Below are 18,223 nucleotides of genomic sequence, written 5' to 3'. Positions count from 1 at the left end.
CATGAAATATGAACTAGGTCCTTTCTATAACACAAAATAGAAGATCTCAAAATTTCATTATAAACAAGTACGCCAGATCTTCAAACTAAACATACCCTATGAAAATGGCATCTCAGTTTAGGATAGCTTATTAAGTGCTAAACATAAGCCCTTAGGATACAGGTCAAATGCCATGTAAATAAATAATAAAACATGAAGTGTTCAAAATTAAATTTATTGCTGATTTTTTTCTAAAGTAGAATTGCTATATCTAGTATTTTAAGAAGCAAATATCACTAAATTCTATGAAATATTGGTAGAAAGTAGAATTTGGTATGAACATGCTTTAAAATAATATCACAGTTAATAAAAATACTCAAAATGCTAACAAATTTTAGGGAAAAAATGCTATACACACTTGGGATTGTTGCATTAAGACAAACTGACTTTCCAACTGTTCCAGCATCAGTTTCTGTGCTGGATTTAAGTTATTTCTATTTGCGCGGAGCTGTTCCAAGTGCTAAAAGAAGAAAAAAGGAGAATACAGTCAAAGACATATTTAAGAAACAAGTTAAGTGTTCTAAGCAACCTTTCTCTGAAATAACTGAATAATCTCAGAGCCACTATCTGGGCAAAGACACTGATTTCTGACCAACAATCATCAACGCCAAGATAAAGTCCTTTAAAAAGCTTGAAAAACCTAAGAACTAAGAATTCATATAAACAAAGCTTACTATAATGTGATCTTTCAAAGAAATGGACATGAAATTTTACTGATTGATACAATATTTTTCAGCACATGTATAGAAAATTCCTAAAGCTTAAAAATATATTATGACAATAATGCATCTTGAAGCAGCTCTGTAATCCCAGCAGCTTGGAATAGCTAAAGTTTGAAGACAAGCTGAATGTACAAAGTTAGTTATTTGCTTAAAGAACAAGTGTGGCATCTATAGAAAGAAATATGATGCAACCATAGAACAAAGAAGCACTTTACATACTGACATGAGAAGTCTGTAAAATGCATTGTTAAATAGCATACAGTAGACCTCCTTCATCTACATGGAATATCTTCTTAGACCCCAATGGAAACCTAAAACTGTCGATTACCAAACCTGCAATTTAATGCTTCTTCTATCCTAAAAAAACTGCATATTGTGGCTATGACTTCTGCAATTTGAGGTACAACGACAAAATGACCAATTTCTTTTTCCTTTTTCACAATTTCATGGGTAAGAGATTTATTCTTACCTTAGATCTTAGCAACCTCAACATATATTTTTTTTTCCTTTTCTTATTAAATAAAGAACTTTCATCTTTTCACTTAAAGGCAGCACTATGTGGCTTCTCTTTTGCATATCCAAACTGTCAAAATCATAACTCATGTTTTGTGGTTATCATCAAGTAAACTAAGGGTTATTTGAATGCAAGCACTGAAATATCACAAAATTACATCAGTTTTTGTTTTGTTTTCTTGTACCAGGGATTGAACCCAGAAGCACTTAACCACTGAGCCATATCTATTTCTATTCGTGACAGGGTCTCACTAGGTTGCTAGGGCCTCGCTAAGTTGCTGAGACTAGCTTTGAACTTGGAATCCTCCTGCCTCAGCTTCCCAAGCTGCTGGGATTACAGACATGTGCCACAGTGCCCAGCTTACAACAGTTGTTTGATAAATGAGATAGCCACTAAATAACTAAGGACAATCAGTATATAATAGTGTGAATATTCAGGACAAAGGGATAATTCACATCCTTTGTGGGACAGAGTAGAATTTCATCATGCCACTCAGAATAATACAACTTAAAATTTATTAATGGTTTATTTCTCAAATTTCTCATCTAATGTTTTTGGACCACAGTTGACTGCTGGTAACTGAAACTGCAGAAAGTAGAACTACAGATAAGGGGTAACAACTTGAATATAGTATATTCTCTTTTATTAAACAAGGAGAATAGTATATGAAGGGGGGTAAGCTTATCCGCTTGTTCATGTACAACTATTTCTGGAAAGACAGAAAAGAAACTAGTAACACCAGCCATCTGTTAGGAGAAGTGAGTGGTAAGGGCAGGAACTGGAAGGAGGTTTTACCATATGTATTTTCTACATTAAAGTTTATGCATTTTGAACCATGTGAATGTATTACCTGTTTACAAAAAGAAAAAAAGAAAGAATTATTTAAAAATAAAATGAAAAACGAGTGAATTATCTCCATTTTTCTGGCAAATGTGGGTTCATTTTACTTATGGACTTATCAATTGAGTTAACTACCATTCAGCTTTAAGAATGCCTAAAGAACTTAAAGCTTACTACCTCCATTTTAATATAAAAAACAATCTGTCGAAAGTGTAGTTTTACGTACCTGTAATTTCTGTGGTGTCAAACACCACGAATGAGCTTGTGGCTGTACTGGAGGATGTGACACAGCATGGCCACCACTCCAATTATCAGAAGTATTCTGAGGGAAATTGATAAAAACAACAAAAAAAAAAAAATTAAAAAATATCTGGTTAAATCCATAGAGTTAACAATAATGACTAATGGAGGCCAAATGACTATGGAACTATTTACACATAAAAGATGTTGTAACATTATATTCTTTAAAAAGATAATTTTTCATGCATATTAAGTTTATAAATCATAAATTTAAAATACTAATTCTTTAATAAGCCACCCCAAAAGACCCACCCCTAAACTATGGCCCAAGTGGCTAGCCTAAATATCAAACTATTCACTAGATCCAACATTAAGTTTATTTCAATGTCAGTAAAAAGTGATGATGAAAAGTGTGCTGAGATCTTAACGGCAAGGAGATGAATAAAATGATTTGATGAATGCAAATTTATCCCTATGTCTATATTTAATGATTCTAAGAGTTTGGGATGGAAAAACTCAAACCTTTCACTCTTTGATGTCCACAGATTTAAAGTAAAGGACAGGAGTTGTTCAAACTGCACAATTTCAGGGCAGTTAGAGCTTCTCTTTTGACTGGGATTTCTATTTCTCTAAAACATATACCTTTGTTGGACTAGATGTTCTTTTCCTCTTGGCAGGACTGGACAGGTCGTCTACTTGGCTAGAAGGAATCATGTGTAGTGGCAAGGATTGCTGTGAAATTGGTGTTTGACTGAGGCCTAATACAGGTTCAGTATTTGGATGATGAGGTTTACATGCCTAAGAATCACAGAAGGAAGACAAAAATAGGGTTCTATATGTTCTTAAATCATTCCTTCAAATTACAAAACTTTACAAGCTGCATACTTTTCAAAGCTATGTGGACATCGCTGATTGCAATTATCGAAAATCAAAATCAAATGAATAATCAATGGAGGAATGTGTACCTTCCTTTGAAAAACTTGCTTTAAAAATTAAATAAACCATTGCAGCATTACTTTAAGAAATCTCCTTCAAAATAATGAAAATGCACAAAGGTCTAAGTTGGCACCCCAAAATCTTCCCATATCAGAGGGAGTTTTATTTTGGTCTAGATTCCCTTTGCAATTAAATCAAAAGGCTTTTCATTAATAAAAGCCTCCTGGGCTTAGTAAAATAAGCTTGACCACTACAGATTGAAAAGAACCCTTAAAGCTGGGCACCTGCAGAACATAACCCAACTTCTCACCTGCTGTGCTGTGTTCATGGCACCCTGCCTGGAGGTAAGCTCTGCGGGGATTGGTAGGCTCCACGCCTCCTCAATACTAGGAAGTAATTTAGTTTTATTCTGTAGACTACCTTGTGGAAGGTTACACAACTGAGCCTAGGAAAAATTATGTAAAAAGCAAATTTAACACAAGCCTACTTGAGTAAGAGCAAGTCCACTAAATCTTCCTAAATGGTATAGCTAATTGTTTTTTTTAAAGAAAATAGCTTCTAAATTTGGGGCTTTAGAAAGATACTAAGTATAAAGAGGGTAACCGGAATATAAACCTTTGTGAGAATCAAAACAAAGCTGAGCTCTGTTTTCAGAGTTCTCATAGCTGTCTTCTCATGAAACTCCAAGCAAGAGTGAAAGACAGTGTTTGTGTTCTTTTCTTTAAAATGCTATGACAACTTAAAAATGTAGACAGCACATAGAAAAAAATTATGTAAATTAATATGCATCAACAGCGTAAATGTGCAAAAGAGCATCTTTTAAAATACTGTATATCTTACTTAAAATGAAAAGTAAAATAATATTACAAGCTATGGTATGTTTACAAAATATGGAAACAGATTATAGACATCAAAACACAACTAGACAAACTTTCCAGCCACCCTCCTCCTGCCTGAGTGTCCTGGGTAAATACATGGCTTTAAGAGACTGCTATTTAAAAATTTTACCTGTAAATACTTAATTCGTGCTGCAAGTGCAGAGGTATTACTACAACTTTTGCTTCTAGTTGCATTTAAGTAGCATTTAATGGCATCCTGAGGCTGGTTGCAGGATTCATAGAGAGTGCCTAGATCCATCCAGGCTGCAGCATGGCCATGGTCCAATTGTACAGCACAAATATAGGCCTGTAAAGCATCCATAGGCTGATTTTGCTGTTGATATAGCACACTAGGAAGAGAAATTAACAACAAATAAGTTAACTAAGAGGAACTGCTTAGATTCACAACATGATTTAAACTATGAAAGTACATTATATATGAGCTGGGCGCGGTGGCGCATGCCTGTAATCCCAGGGCTCGGGAGCCTGAGGCAGGAGGATCGAGAGTTCGAAGCTAGCCTCAGTAACTTAGTGAGGCGCTAAGCAACTCAGTGAGACCCTGTCTCTAAATAAAATGCAAAATAGGGCTGGGGATGTGGCTCAGTGGTCGAGTGCCCCTGAGTTCAACCCCCGGTACCAAGAAAAAAGAAAAAAAGTACATTGTATATGATGCAATTTTCTTTGCACGTCAACTAAATTACCATTAATTTTATACAAAGTCTTACCCTATTGAACACCATGTATCTGCACTTGCTTCTGATTTATCAATAGACTGCCTGTAAGATATAAAGGCATCCTGAACTTTCCCAATACTTGAATAGCACCTGAGAGGGGAGGGGAAATCAAGAAAATTCCATTAGTACTGAAATTAATTAATTTGCTGTAAGGATGAACTATATATCAAAGCAAATTTTTAAAAAGCCTAGTAAATTTAATATATTTATGTATATGTGTGTATATGTGTGTATACGTGTGTGTGTGTATATATATATATATATATATATATGGGAATTATAATGTATATTATAATAAGCACTCCAGTAAAGTATATTATAGTCTGTCTTATAAGTGCTAAAGCATGCTGTACTAATGAACTCCCTTAAAATAGGTTTTGGCCATATCATTTCAATATTATAATATCAAGAGTTGAACATGCCCCCTTCCCACTCCACTTACGTATCTTCATCTCTACCTTTCCATACAGTCAGAATATAGTTTAAAACAAACAAAACACTGAATGTTGGTAAGACTTGAATCAGATTTCTATTCTTCTTTCTCATTGACATGGAAGGCAATAATTCTTTAATTCATTAAAAAATGTAACAGTCCATCTCAGATATCTAAGTATCAGAAACAACAAAATAAAAAGTGCAATATTTTGATGACTAATGAATAAAGCAAGGTAAGATTGAAGTTTCAAGGACCTTCCGTTTTCTTAATACAAATGTACCAGATGGACATAGATAGCAGCTGAAATTACAAATACAGAAATTGTCTTCTTAGCTTGGCACCAAAGGAAAAAAGAAAAGAAAAACCCCAGTCTCTGTCTTCAAGAAGCTTATAATTTAGCTGAGAATTAAAAATAAATGTCGCAATACCATATGAAATGGCTAGCAAAGACAATCTAGAAACAGACTACTATTTACTGCAGAATTTAGAAAATGCAAAAAAAAAAGGAGGTGGGGAGAGTAAGAATAAGTGATATGACTATGTGTAAGTGCTTATTATTTAGATCAGTGATTCCAATTGCCAGTTAACATATGGCAAGTTTGCCAAGCAGACAACATGAAGAAACAATCACACATACGACATACACATATAAAATTTTTCTAATAAGCTAATATTCGTGCTGTGCAAAACAGAAAAAAACACCTTTGCTTGCCTGAACAACATATTTTTATCTTAAATTATTCTTTGAATCTTTCATGTCATCTAAAAGTCTGGGAGTCACTAATTTAGGCAGAGAAGATGAGAGAAGGTATTTTGAATAAGTATGAGCAAAGAACAGTGTATTTATAAGAAAACACAGATATAAAACAGTAGAGAATACCATATCAAGAATACCCTGAAGTCTGTTTTCCTAACAAGGGAAAAGGGCATAATGGAAGCACTTCACAGGAATATTAATTCTGTGAACAATGTACAGGCAGACTAAAAGGAAAATAAGTTATGCACAATAAAAAAAAAAAGGATGGTCACACTTCTTTTATTTTTGGACTGGGGATTGAACCCAGGGGTGCTTAATCACTGAGCCACACACACACCCCTTTTGAGACAGGGCCTTCCTAAGTTGTAGAGGTTGGCCTTGAACTTAAGATCCTCCTGCCTCAGCCTCCCAACACTCACTGGATTTGAAAAGGTCAAAATTGAAGTGAAAGTAATGGAAGTGTTGAGAACAAAAGATGGCAAAAACAAGAATGCAAAAGACAAATAAAGACTCCATGACTGGCTGAATAGATATGCATGGTGATGGGGGCTATAACTTAGCTTTAAAGCCTGATTAAACAGGAAAGAAATGGGGCTGGAGGTATACTTCAGTGGTAGAGAGCCTGTGCAGCATGTATGAGGCACTGGATTCCATCCCTGGCACCATAAGAAAAGGGAAGAAAATGGTGATTCCCCCCCCCCCACCACCAAGGAAAAGAGCAAGAAGCTGGATACGGGAGGAGTGTGATGAATGTGGTTTGATATATACTGATTTTAACACAGTGAAGACATTAAAATGGGAAATTTTGGTAAAGAACAGATGTGGACCTGGAATTTTAAGATCGCTTATGAATACAAAAATCTAGACTTAGAATTTATCTATATGGAAGAGAAGCTGTAAGAGCATAGGACACCTATAAGAGATGTAAGTCTAAGGAATCACCACCATGTGCACTGGACAATGAAAAAAAACATTAGTAGCTGAGACAGAAGAGAAAAAGTTTCAGACATCATCTACAGATTACTTCATAAAGGGAAAATTCATGAGAAGAGGTCAGCAAAAATGCCAAACAGGGACAGATACTAGAGGGAAAGGGAACGCTTAACAAAGAGTAGGAAATGTGCTCCTTTTGTTGTTGTTGTTGTTAAATCAAAGCCAAATCTCTAGATTTATAGACAAATTTGCATAACTGCTGACAGAAATAAGTAGTTTGTGCCCCCAAATCAGTGTTTTCACATTCTGGTCCTACAAAGTCAAAGTAGGAAATCAATGTGCCCAAATAGAAATGTCCCAATCCAATCACCAACAACTTTTCCTTAACTAGGTTCCTCTGAGACAGCCTATGTAATTTAAAAAGCCCTGGGTGATATCGCCATTTTGATAATGTTAGTTCTGCCTATCCATGAACAGGGTATATTTTTCCATCTTCTAAGATCTTCTTCTACTTCTCTCTTTAGGGTTCTGTAGTTTTCATTGTATAAATCTTTCACCTCTTTTGTTAGGTTGATTCCCAAGTATTTTATTTTTTTTTGAGAATATTGTGAATGGAGTGTTTTTCCTCATTTCCATTTCAGAAGTTTTGTCGCTGATATACAGAAATACCTTTGATTTATGCGTGTTGATTTTATATCCTGCCACTTTGCTGAATTCATTTATTAGTTCTAGTAGTTTCTTTGTAGACCCTTTTGGGTCTTCTAGGTATAGAATCATGTCATCCGCAAATAAATTTAAGTTCTTCTTTTCCTATTTTTATGCCTTTAATTTCTTTCGTCTGTCTAATTGCTCTGGCCAGTGTTTCGAGAACTATATTGAATAGAAGTGGTGATAGAGGGCATCCCTGTCTTGTTCCACATTTTAGAGGGAATGCCTTTAACTTTTGTCCATTCAGAATGATGCTAGCCTGAGGCTTAGCATAGATAGCTTTTACAATGTCAAGGTAAGTTCCTGTTATCCCTAGTTTTTCTAATGTTTTGAACATAAAGGGATGCTGTACTTTGTCGAATGCTTTCTCTGCGTCTATCGAGATGATCATATGGTTCTTATCTTTAAGTCTATTGATGTGGTGAATAACATTTATTGATTTCCGTATATTGAACCATCCTTGCATCCCAGGGATGAATCCTACTTGATCATGGTGCACAATTTTGTTTAATGCAATGCCAATCAAAATCCCAACGGCATTTCTTGTAGAAATAGATAAAGCAATCATGAAATTCATATGGAAAAATAAAAGACCCAGAATAGCAAAAGCAATTCTAAACAGGAAGTGTGAATCAGGTGGTATAGCGATACCAGATTTCAAACTATATTATAGAGCAATAGTGACAAAAACAGCATGGTACTGGTATCAAAACAAGCGGGTGGACCAATGGTATAGAATAGAGGACACAGAGACTAATCCACAAAGTTACAACTATCTTATATTTGATAAAGGGGCTAAAAGCATGCAATGGAGGAAGGATAGCATCTTCAACAAATGGTGTTGGGAAAACTGGAAATCCATATGCAACAAAATGAAACTGAATCCCTTTCTCTCGCCATGCACAAAAGTTAACTCAAAATGGATCAAGGAGCTTGATATCAAATCAGAGACTCTGCAACTGATAGAAGAAAAAGTTGGCTCCGATCTACATATTGTGGGGTCGGGCTCCAAATTCCTTAACAGGACACCCATAGCACAAGAGTTAATAACAAGAATCAACAAATGGGACTTACTTAAACTAAAAAGTTTTTTCTCAGCAAGAGAAACAATAAGAGAGGTAAATAGGGAGCCTACATCCTGGGAACAAATTTTTACTCCTCACACTTCAGATAGAGCCCTAATATCCAGAGTATACAAAGAACTCAAAAAATTAGACAATAAGATAACAAATAACCTAATCAACAAATGGGCCAAGGACCTGAACAGACACTTCTCAGAGGAGGATATACAATCAATCAACAAGTACATGAAAAAATGCTCACCATCGCTAGCAGTCAGAGAAATGCAAATCAAAACCACCCTAAGATACCATCTCACTCCAGTAAGATTGGCAGCCACTATGAAGTCAAACAACAACAAGTGCTGGCGAGGATGTGGAGAAAAGGGTACACCTGTACATTGCTGGTGGGACTGCAAATTGGTGCGGCCAATTTGGAAAGCAGTTTGGAGATTCCTGGGAAAGCTGGGAATGGAACCACCATTTGACCCTGCTATTGCCCTTCTCGAACTATTCCCTGAAGACCTTAAAAGAGCATGCTACAGGGATACTGCCACATTGATGTTCATAGCAGCACAATTCACAATAGCTAGACTGTGGAACCAACCCAGATGCCCTTCAATAGACGAATGGATAAAAAAAATGTGGCATTTATACACCATGGAATATTACACAGCACTAAAAAAACGAGAAAATCATGGAATTTGCAGGGAAATGGATGGCACTAGAGCAGATTATGCTTAGTGAAGCTAGCCAATCCCTAAAAAACAAATACCAAATGTCTTCTTGGATATAATGAGAGCAACTAAGAACAGAACAGGGAGGAAGAGCAAGAAGAAAAGATTAACATTAAACGGAGACATGAGATGGGAGGGAAAGGGAGAGAAAAGGGAAATTGCATGGAAATGAAGGAAGAACCTCATTGCTATACAAAATTACATATAAGAGGTTGTGAGGGGAATGGGGAAATAAACAAGGAGAGAAATGAATTACAGTAGATGGGGTAGAGAGAGAAGATGGGAGGGGAGGGGAGGGGGGATAGTAGGGGATAGGAAAGGTAGCAGAATACAACAATTACTAATAGGGCATTATGTAAAATTGTGGATGTGTAACCGACGTGATTGTGCAATCTGCATTTGGGGTAAAATTGGGGGTTCATAACCCACTTCAATCTAATGTATGAAATATGATATGTCAAGAGCTTTGTAATGTTGTGAACAACCAATAAAAAAAATAAAAAAAAAAATAAAAAGCCCTGGGTGAACCTAGGGTCTAGTTCCTGTTGTGATATCTGTGTGACCTTGGACAAAACATTTTATTCCTCTGAATCTACTTTCTACATTTATAAAATGACGGTATTTATAGGGTATAAGGTGACTTCCCTTATCCCTCCCAACTCTAATATTCTATAGTTTGTGATAACAAGGTCAACGACAGGGGTCAATACAGTAGAATACCACATAACAACTTCACACATGGTAAATGATGAGCGTATTCAATCTTCAACACAGACCTAAGTGAAGAAGTAAATAATAAAAAGCCTCAGAGACATTAGTCATCAAACCCCCAAGTTTCTGATACTTGAAGTCTTCATTTGGAACTTTAAAATAACTTCTAAAATATAATTTATGTACAAAATTTTCTCACATTAGAAGGCAGCGAAAGAGGGTAAGTAAATATCAAAGTAAATCTAAACCAGAACCAGAATTATTACAGGTGAAAAATAATGAATGTCTAAAATGATTACCTTGAACTCTAAAGCAAGTTAAATTGTGAAAAGTACCTTTATTTGAGAAGTCAGGAAAAGTGTATTACACACTTGGAAATGTTTTCCAAAAGATTAAATTAAGGACACCTCAATGGTCTCGCATGTAAAAACAGTTAACTCTAAAACTTCTCTGGAATATTGCTCACTGAAGCTGAAAATTACAGGATTACTAAGAATAATTTTAGATATAGCTCATTATATATTAATTTTATAAATCCAGAATTTGAATTTAAAAACTTTTACTAAGATGATATTCACACTATTGTTTTGTATTAAACTACTAATCTTAGGACAAAAGGAAAACACTTTCTAACATGTATTCCTTTTAATCTATATTAAAAGAAATTTTCATATATAAACTTTGAAATTATAGGAAATCTAGAAACCCCCACTTCCTAGTATCAGATCTTCTTAATAGTCATCACTGCATGAAACCTCACATTTTGCTACACTAACAGTGGTAATGGTATTAGTGTACAAATGGAATTTAGTTTGTTTGTTTATTCCATTATTGAATAATCATTCTGTCAGGCAAAAAGAAAGATGACAAGATCCAGTTTTTGCTTTCACAGAAGAGAAACACGGTTTAGACACTCGAGCTTCATTTAGGAGCAACTCAAATTAGACTATTTTATAAGCATGAACAGGAATGAGAAAAATCTGCCCTAAATAAGTAGCCTTCAGTCAACACTTATTGTACATTAATGAGCAATCGAATATTTTAAATATTTGACTATTTATTACTTAACATAATAATTAATATTTAATATATTTACTATTTCCTTCTTTAAAGAAACAGCATCATTATTCCTCACAAACAATACTTGCTATTCAAAGGAAAACTGAAGCCATATAAATAATTTAAAGTTTAATGTGATTATATGGCAAATTTACTCACAATATTCTTACGTAAACAGAGAATGGAACAATAATTAAAATGAAAACAAAACAGGATATTTTTGATACCTAGCAAATCACCTAATCTAAAATTCCTCCACTGTAGCATTATTGACATTTGGAGCCAGGTAATTCTTTGTTGTAGAGACCTATCCTTTATATTGGACAATGTTTAGCAGCATGCCTACCTCTACCCATTACGTGCCAGCAGCACTCCCCAACAGTCCCCAATTGAGAACCACTCTTATTAACAGGTTAAAATAAATTGAAGCCTCAAAAGGTTTAACTGCATCATCCACAACGCCACAAACTGTAGCTAAGACAGTACTTGAATCTAAGTCTTCTGGCCAATACACATACATAAAGTATATGTGAGATAATTCCTAAGCATAATTTAGACATTCAATGTTTGAAAACCATGACAAAAGCTTCCAGAATCAGAAAATGGTTTTCCCTACATGTCACTTTTCTGCTTTTCAACATATCTAATAATAATGTACCCACTTTTTCCACCATAATATATCAAGCAGTTGTGACTTGAGATTTACTATTAATCAAATTATGTCCATTCATTTCTTAGATATACATTATTAATCAAAACTACATATAACAAGGCTCTTCTGGCTACCAGCAGTCATTAAGCTACTTTATGTCTTCTTCATTAAGGGTATGTAAAGACATAAAGAAAAAATACTAGAAATCAGAAGAAAAGGCATTTAAACACTTTACTGAAAAAATTAATATCTGGCAATAAGACATTTTAAAAACTGGCAATAATTCAGGTCAAAAGAAAATCCAATATCGAAATAAGAAATGTCCTGTTTCTTATTTTATGCTATAAGGAAACCATCATATTTAAAAGCTTTCTTTTAACTTCCATTGTAATATTTCTGATAATGTATTTAAAAGAGAAAACACATTATTCAAGATATAAGTATAAACTAACATTTTAGACTGTAATTGAAATGGACAAAAGCAAAGTCATATATCTAAAAAGTCTCACCTTCCAAGGAAATACCAGGACTGGCCAGAATTTGGATCTGCTTCCAAGGACTTTTGGAGATACTGAATAGCATAGCTTTCCTTGGTGGCTTTATCTCCCAGGAGATCCACAGTGTGATGCATCCAACCTATAGTAAATGATTTAAAATATTTACATACATTACCTGGGTATTTCATTTTTAAGATTACTAAGCAGAAAACAAATAAAAATACTCTTTTCGATCAACTCATTAATTCAGTTTAGAGTATATGCTACCACATTTTAGAACTGGGTATTCTGTTTCCCACAGTAAATAGTTATCAAAGCCACATTGAGCTTTCATTCAAGAAAAATTAAAATAATATTTAACGTTTAGGTTATAAAGCATACATACTCTAATGATGTATTCACTTTTACATGGTAAGTTTCAAATACAATTATGATTTGAAATCTAATATCAATCAAATGTCCAATGTAAGGTATATAACATTAAGCAAAGTTAAAATAACAAGGTTCTACTGGCTTTCAGTAGTGTTTTCTATTAAAAAAAAAAAAAAAGTCCAAGTAATGAAACAAAGAATATAAAAATGTTGTCTTTTTTTTAAAGAGAGAATTTTTTAATATTTATTTTTTAGTTTTCAGTGGACACAACATCTTTATTTTTTTATTTTTATTTTTATGTGGTGCTGAGGATTGAACCCAGCGCCCCGCACATGCCAGGTGAGCACACTACCGCTTGAGCCACATCCCCAGCCCAAGTCTTATTTTTACTATTCCATGTAAAAATCAATGTATATTTTAAGAATCTCCAAGACACTGTATTAACCCTAATGTTTATTTCCAAGTAACAATACAAGGCTATATAGTCATAGTTCAGATTAAATTGTACATACACAACTCTACCTCACTGGCAATTGATAATTTAAAAAACCCAGAGCTATAAGAAAAGTGTATTCTAATGTACAAATACCATACTGTTTGTTTGATGAATAATCTGGCTGAATTTATCAGTGGATCATTCAAATGCATAAAATTAGCTCTGCTCACTATATATAGTCCATAGTATATATAATAAATGAGGACCCTTTGTTCCGACATTTATTCTAATTGCTATGCACCAAAAGGTATTTTAAGGGGATTTTGTTACTGTGTTTTATACAACTCTAAGTCAAGTACACATTAAGTCATCTGTTCTTCCCATCTCTCTCCCACTATAGTAGTAAGAACAGTATTTAGAGAAATGGGCTTTAAAGGAGCTGTTTCAACAGCAGTGACAATCAAAACTGTAACTGACGTGATTCTGCAATCTGCATTTGGGGTAAAATTGGGGGTTCATAACCCACTTCAATCTAATGTATGAAATATAATATGTCAAGAGCTTTGTAATGTTGTGAACAACCAATAAAAAAAAAAAGAAAGTAACACATAAAGAAAAATTGAATAAGTGAATAAGCAAATAAATATATAAATAAAAAAACTGGAAGGATTGATGCAGATTAAATTTGAGCCAATTAGGGGCAAGTATTTTTATATTCAAAACAATAACAAGTTTACTTTTATACTCTTAAAATTCAATAAGACATTGCCAAAGAGATCAGATGATCTGTAAGTCAGATACAGTTGAAACCAAGATTATTTCAACTTATTTCTTAAATTTAAAAAGTAAATGCATTTTTGCTAACATTTTTAAAGGCATCACATTTGGTTCTTTTTACTTAAGAATCAAAATAATTTTTTACTGTATTAATAAACATGCTTTAATTTAAAGATATAAATTTAGCTGGGCATGGTAGCACATGCCTGTAATCCCAGTGAAAGGGAAACTAAGGCAGGAGGACCACAGGCTTTAGGCCAGCTTCAGCAACTTAGCAAGACCCTGTCTCAAAATAAAAATGGCTGAGTATACAGTTGAGTGGTAGAGCACCCCTGGGTTCAAGTCTCAGTATTAAAATAAAATATAATACAAAATACAAATAAAAATTCACATTACTCAAACACTATAAGATGACTCATTAAGAATAAATATTATCAGCTGGGCGTGGTGGTACACATCTGTAATTACAGTAACTCAGGAGGCTAAGACAGGAGGATCCCAAGTTGAAGTAAAGCTTCAGCAACTTAGCAAGCCCCTATCTCGAAATAAAAAATAAAAGGGTTGGGGATGTAGATCAGTGGCAAAGTGCTCCTGGGTTCAGTCCCCAGAACAATAAATCAATTAATTGCATCCTCCACAACTCTTAAGAAGTATAGACAACTGAAGTAAAATTCTAATGAATAAAATTAAAAATTAAAAACAAAGATTTTATATGAAGGTAATGTGTTTATTTTGTATAGCTAATTATATATTAATAAATCTAAAATACTTCAAAATTATATAAAACATAGTTACATGATGAAAACTTCCATGTACAATCTTGGTTTAAAATTAATGATTTGCCCTAACCAAAACCAAATATACAAAACTGAAAAGAAACAAGATTCAATAATTAGGTAACAGCATTATTGTTAAACAGCTCCTTTATTATCCTCTTGGTGACAGTGACACCTGACATCCAAATGGCTACATACCCTCAAGTTCAATATCAGAATAGAATTGCATGCATATAGGAAATATAGTGTTAGATGTGCTACAAATTTAGGAAAAAAAAAGTTTTAGTTATAATTAAACTATGAAAACAAGCTCACCAACCACTAGGTGATTCTAAGCAAATCACTTAACCAAGTGCTAAATCTACATCTGGCATGGATCATGGGTTAAATACTAGGGAGTAATTCTGAGGGCTTAAAAGGGCCATTTGTACTAAAGAATTATACTGCGATACACTATACAATGGACAGTGCTTGGCAGAGGGAAGAAATACACTGGGTTCAACCAGGCAAGGTGGTACAATGCCCACAATCCCAGCGACTCAAGAGGTTGAGGCAGGAGGATAACAAGTTTGAGGCCAGATTGGGCCACTTAGTGAGAACCTGTCTCAAAATAAAAGATAAAAAAGGCTGGGGGATGTGGCTCAGTGGTAAAGCACCCCTGGGTTGAATCCCAAGTATAAAATTAAAAAAAAAAAGGAAGGAAGGAAGGGAGGGAGGGAGGGAGGGAGGAAGGAAGGAAGGAAGGAAGGAAGGAAAGGGAGGGAGGAAGGGAGGAAGGAAGGAAGGAAGGAAGGAAGGAAGGAAGGAAGGAAAGGGAGGGAGGAAGGAAGGAAGGAAGGAAGGAAAGGGAGGGAGGAAGGAAGGAAGGAAAGGGAGGGAGGGAGGAAGGAAGGAAGGAAGGAAGGAAGGAAAGGGAGGGAGGAAGGAAGGAAGAAAGGGAGGGAGGGAGGGAGGAAGGAAAAGGAGGGAGGAAGGAAGGAAGGAAAGGGAGGGAGGGAGGAAGGAAGGAAGGAAAGGGAGGGAGGAAGGAACAAAAGGGAGGGAGGAAGGAAGGAAGGAAAGGGAGGAAGGAAGAAAGGAAGGAAGGAAGGAAGGGAGGGAGGGAGGAAGGAAGGAAGGAAGGGAGGGAGGGAGGGAGGAAGGAAGGAAGGAAGGAAAGGGAGGGAGGAATGAAGGAAGGAAGGAAGGAAGGGAGGAAGGGAGGGAGGGAGGGAGGGAGGGAGGAAGGAAAGGGAGGGAGGGAGGGAGGAAGGAAGGAAGGAAAGGGAGGAAGGAAGGAAGGAAGGAAAGGGAGGGAGGAAGGAAGGAAGGAAAGGGAGGGAGGAAGGAAGGAAGGAAGGAAGGAGGGAGGGAGGGAGGGAGGGAGGGAGGGAGGAAAGGGAGGGAGGGAGGGAGGAAAGGGAGGGAGGGAGGGAGGAAGGAAGAAAAGGGAGGGAGGGAGGGAGGAAGGAAGGAAAGGAAGGAAGGAAGGAAGGAAGGAAGGAAGGAAAGGGAGGGAGGAAGGAAGGGAGGGAAATGGATGTTGGGTTCAAATGAAGTTTATCAAGTCTGAGTAAAAGAAGGAATAGAATAGAATAAATGAGCCACATATCTGCCATCCTAACATGTTAAAAACATAAAAAGAAACACTTATACTAAACACATACTATTACATACCTAATTGTTGTAACACGGTTGCTTTTACTTGTGCAGAAAGGTTTTCTGTCTGTAAAAGTTGTTCATAAGCTTCCTTTGCAGAATGATACTTCCTCTAAAGGGTAGAAAGAGATTCAGAGAAAAATAAACATAATCTTTAAAGAACTATTACATATATTAAGGATTAGACAATACTGATGCTTTCGTATATTTTTAAAAATCAACTGAAAGAAAAAGTGTTGATTCCATTACTGAGGTTTCTTCAACCTCAGACGGCTTTGAATAGAATAGACCATGCTCCAGAGTATCTAACACCAGTAAAAGTAATATTCACTATACCAAAGTACTAAAATATGACCTTTTAAAAATCTGCTAACTTCCAATAGCTAAAATCACCTCAATCTATTTAATTACATCAATTATCTCAATAATAATGAAGATAAAGTCTACCTAGAAACATTAAGTTTCCAAGCAACTCAGTAAATACTAGAGCACATGACAAAAACTAACAAAACCTAATACAAATGTAGATAAAAATATAAAATAGTATCTAAAAACATTTGTGTTATATGACTTCAGATACATCAAAAAGCCCTTATAGTCTTAACTATATTTGTAATATTTAAGGTTCCACAAGAAAAGTCTAAATGCAACCATTTATCCTCAGTTTTCTCCTCAAAAGTATTAATATGGCAGAAAGCCATTAGAGTTGTAATGATAGTGCTTAAAGACAACTCCTCCAAAACAAAAGGATAAAGCCAACAAAAGAAAACCCTTTAAATATTACCTTTAAAAATATGTGATTAAACAATGGACTGAAGTAGCTTTTTTATTCATATTACTACTACCATATGATCACCAAAGCAAACAAATCTCCCCCCTCTCCCCCGCCCCCCAAAAAACAGGTAAAAAATGTAAAACTATGGGAACTCAGGCAAGTCACCTACACTACGAATAGACATCAATTAAAAATAATAAAAAAGAGGTATCTGTCCATCTTTCAATTTAAAGGTTTGTTCTAAGGATCAAGTAAGATTAATAAACAGCTTTGGCAATTTAAGGACAAATATCTATGTTTGTGTGGGAAGATTTCAGAGAATTGACCATTGAGATTATCATAGTTATTAAGTAAACTTTTATTCATCAGCTAAACTAGTTGCACCCAAATGTTAATCTGGTCTAAAAGTTAGACAGTTACTGAAGGATAAGGGTAGAATTATCCAATTCCTACAATCAAAAAATAATTGGTCATTGTCTAACACATGACAGAAATGGCTATGGCTGGGATGACAGTAGTAAATAATATAGACAGGAAAACAAGTGTGATGTATAATATTAGTATGATACTTCACAGAGGAAGAACAGGTACATGTTTAGAGTATTAGGAGGCTGGGCAGAAAATGCAGAAACTACTTTGGAAAGATATTCCTAAACCATTTAAAGACAACTGAATGTATCTTAAGACAATGGAGAACCACTGAATGATTTCAAGTAATATGACCACATTTTTATCTGAGCAAGACATCTTTGTAGAACTACCTCAACAGCTATTAACACATATTCCAAACACTAGTGACAAAAACAATGACATACTTGGAAAAATGATTACATCATATTGAGGAACATGAAGCTGGATCATATTACATTAAAAATTACAACTGCATTAAAAACCTAAATATAAAAGGTAAAAAGTACAAAGCTAAGATAAGAAAATGTGGAAGAATATTTCCTTGGGATGGGAATTTACCGAACATGGCCAAAAAAGCACAAATCTTA

General features: G+C 35.0%; 1 protein-coding gene across 10 annotated transcripts in view; it reads right to left on the bottom strand.

Annotated features, from left to right (window-relative positions):
• KDM6A (lysine demethylase 6A) overlaps nucleotides 1-18,223 on the bottom strand; it is a 222,094-nt gene that overhangs the window by 45,587 nt on the left and 158,284 nt on the right. For 3 of the 10 annotated variants that reach the window (XM_081276462.1, XM_081276467.1, XM_081276470.1), the window contains 8 exons: nucleotides 16,469-16,562; nucleotides 12,464-12,590; nucleotides 4,895-4,993; nucleotides 4,300-4,519; nucleotides 3,602-3,736; nucleotides 2,998-3,153; nucleotides 2,342-2,437; nucleotides 398-499 (listed from right to left, as the gene is read on the bottom strand). In XM_081276462.1, coding sequence (XP_081132588.1) covers nucleotides 398-499; nucleotides 2,342-2,437; nucleotides 2,998-3,153; nucleotides 3,602-3,736; nucleotides 4,300-4,519; nucleotides 4,895-4,993; nucleotides 12,464-12,590; nucleotides 16,469-16,562 — 1,029 coding nt within the window. The remainder of the gene's footprint in view (nucleotides 1-397; nucleotides 500-2,341; nucleotides 2,438-2,997; nucleotides 3,154-3,601; nucleotides 3,737-4,299; nucleotides 4,520-4,894; nucleotides 4,994-12,463; nucleotides 12,591-16,468; nucleotides 16,563-18,223) is intronic. The other 7 variants (XM_081276471.1, XM_081276466.1, XM_081276463.1 and 4 more) reach the window with 5 other exon arrangements.

This window comes from Spermophilus citellus, assembly GCF_964194105.1.
Source record: "Spermophilus citellus genome assembly, chromosome: X".
Lineage (NCBI taxonomy): Eukaryota > Metazoa > Chordata > Mammalia > Rodentia > Sciuridae > Spermophilus > Spermophilus citellus.
This window is presented reverse-complemented; position numbering and strand designations above follow the sequence as displayed.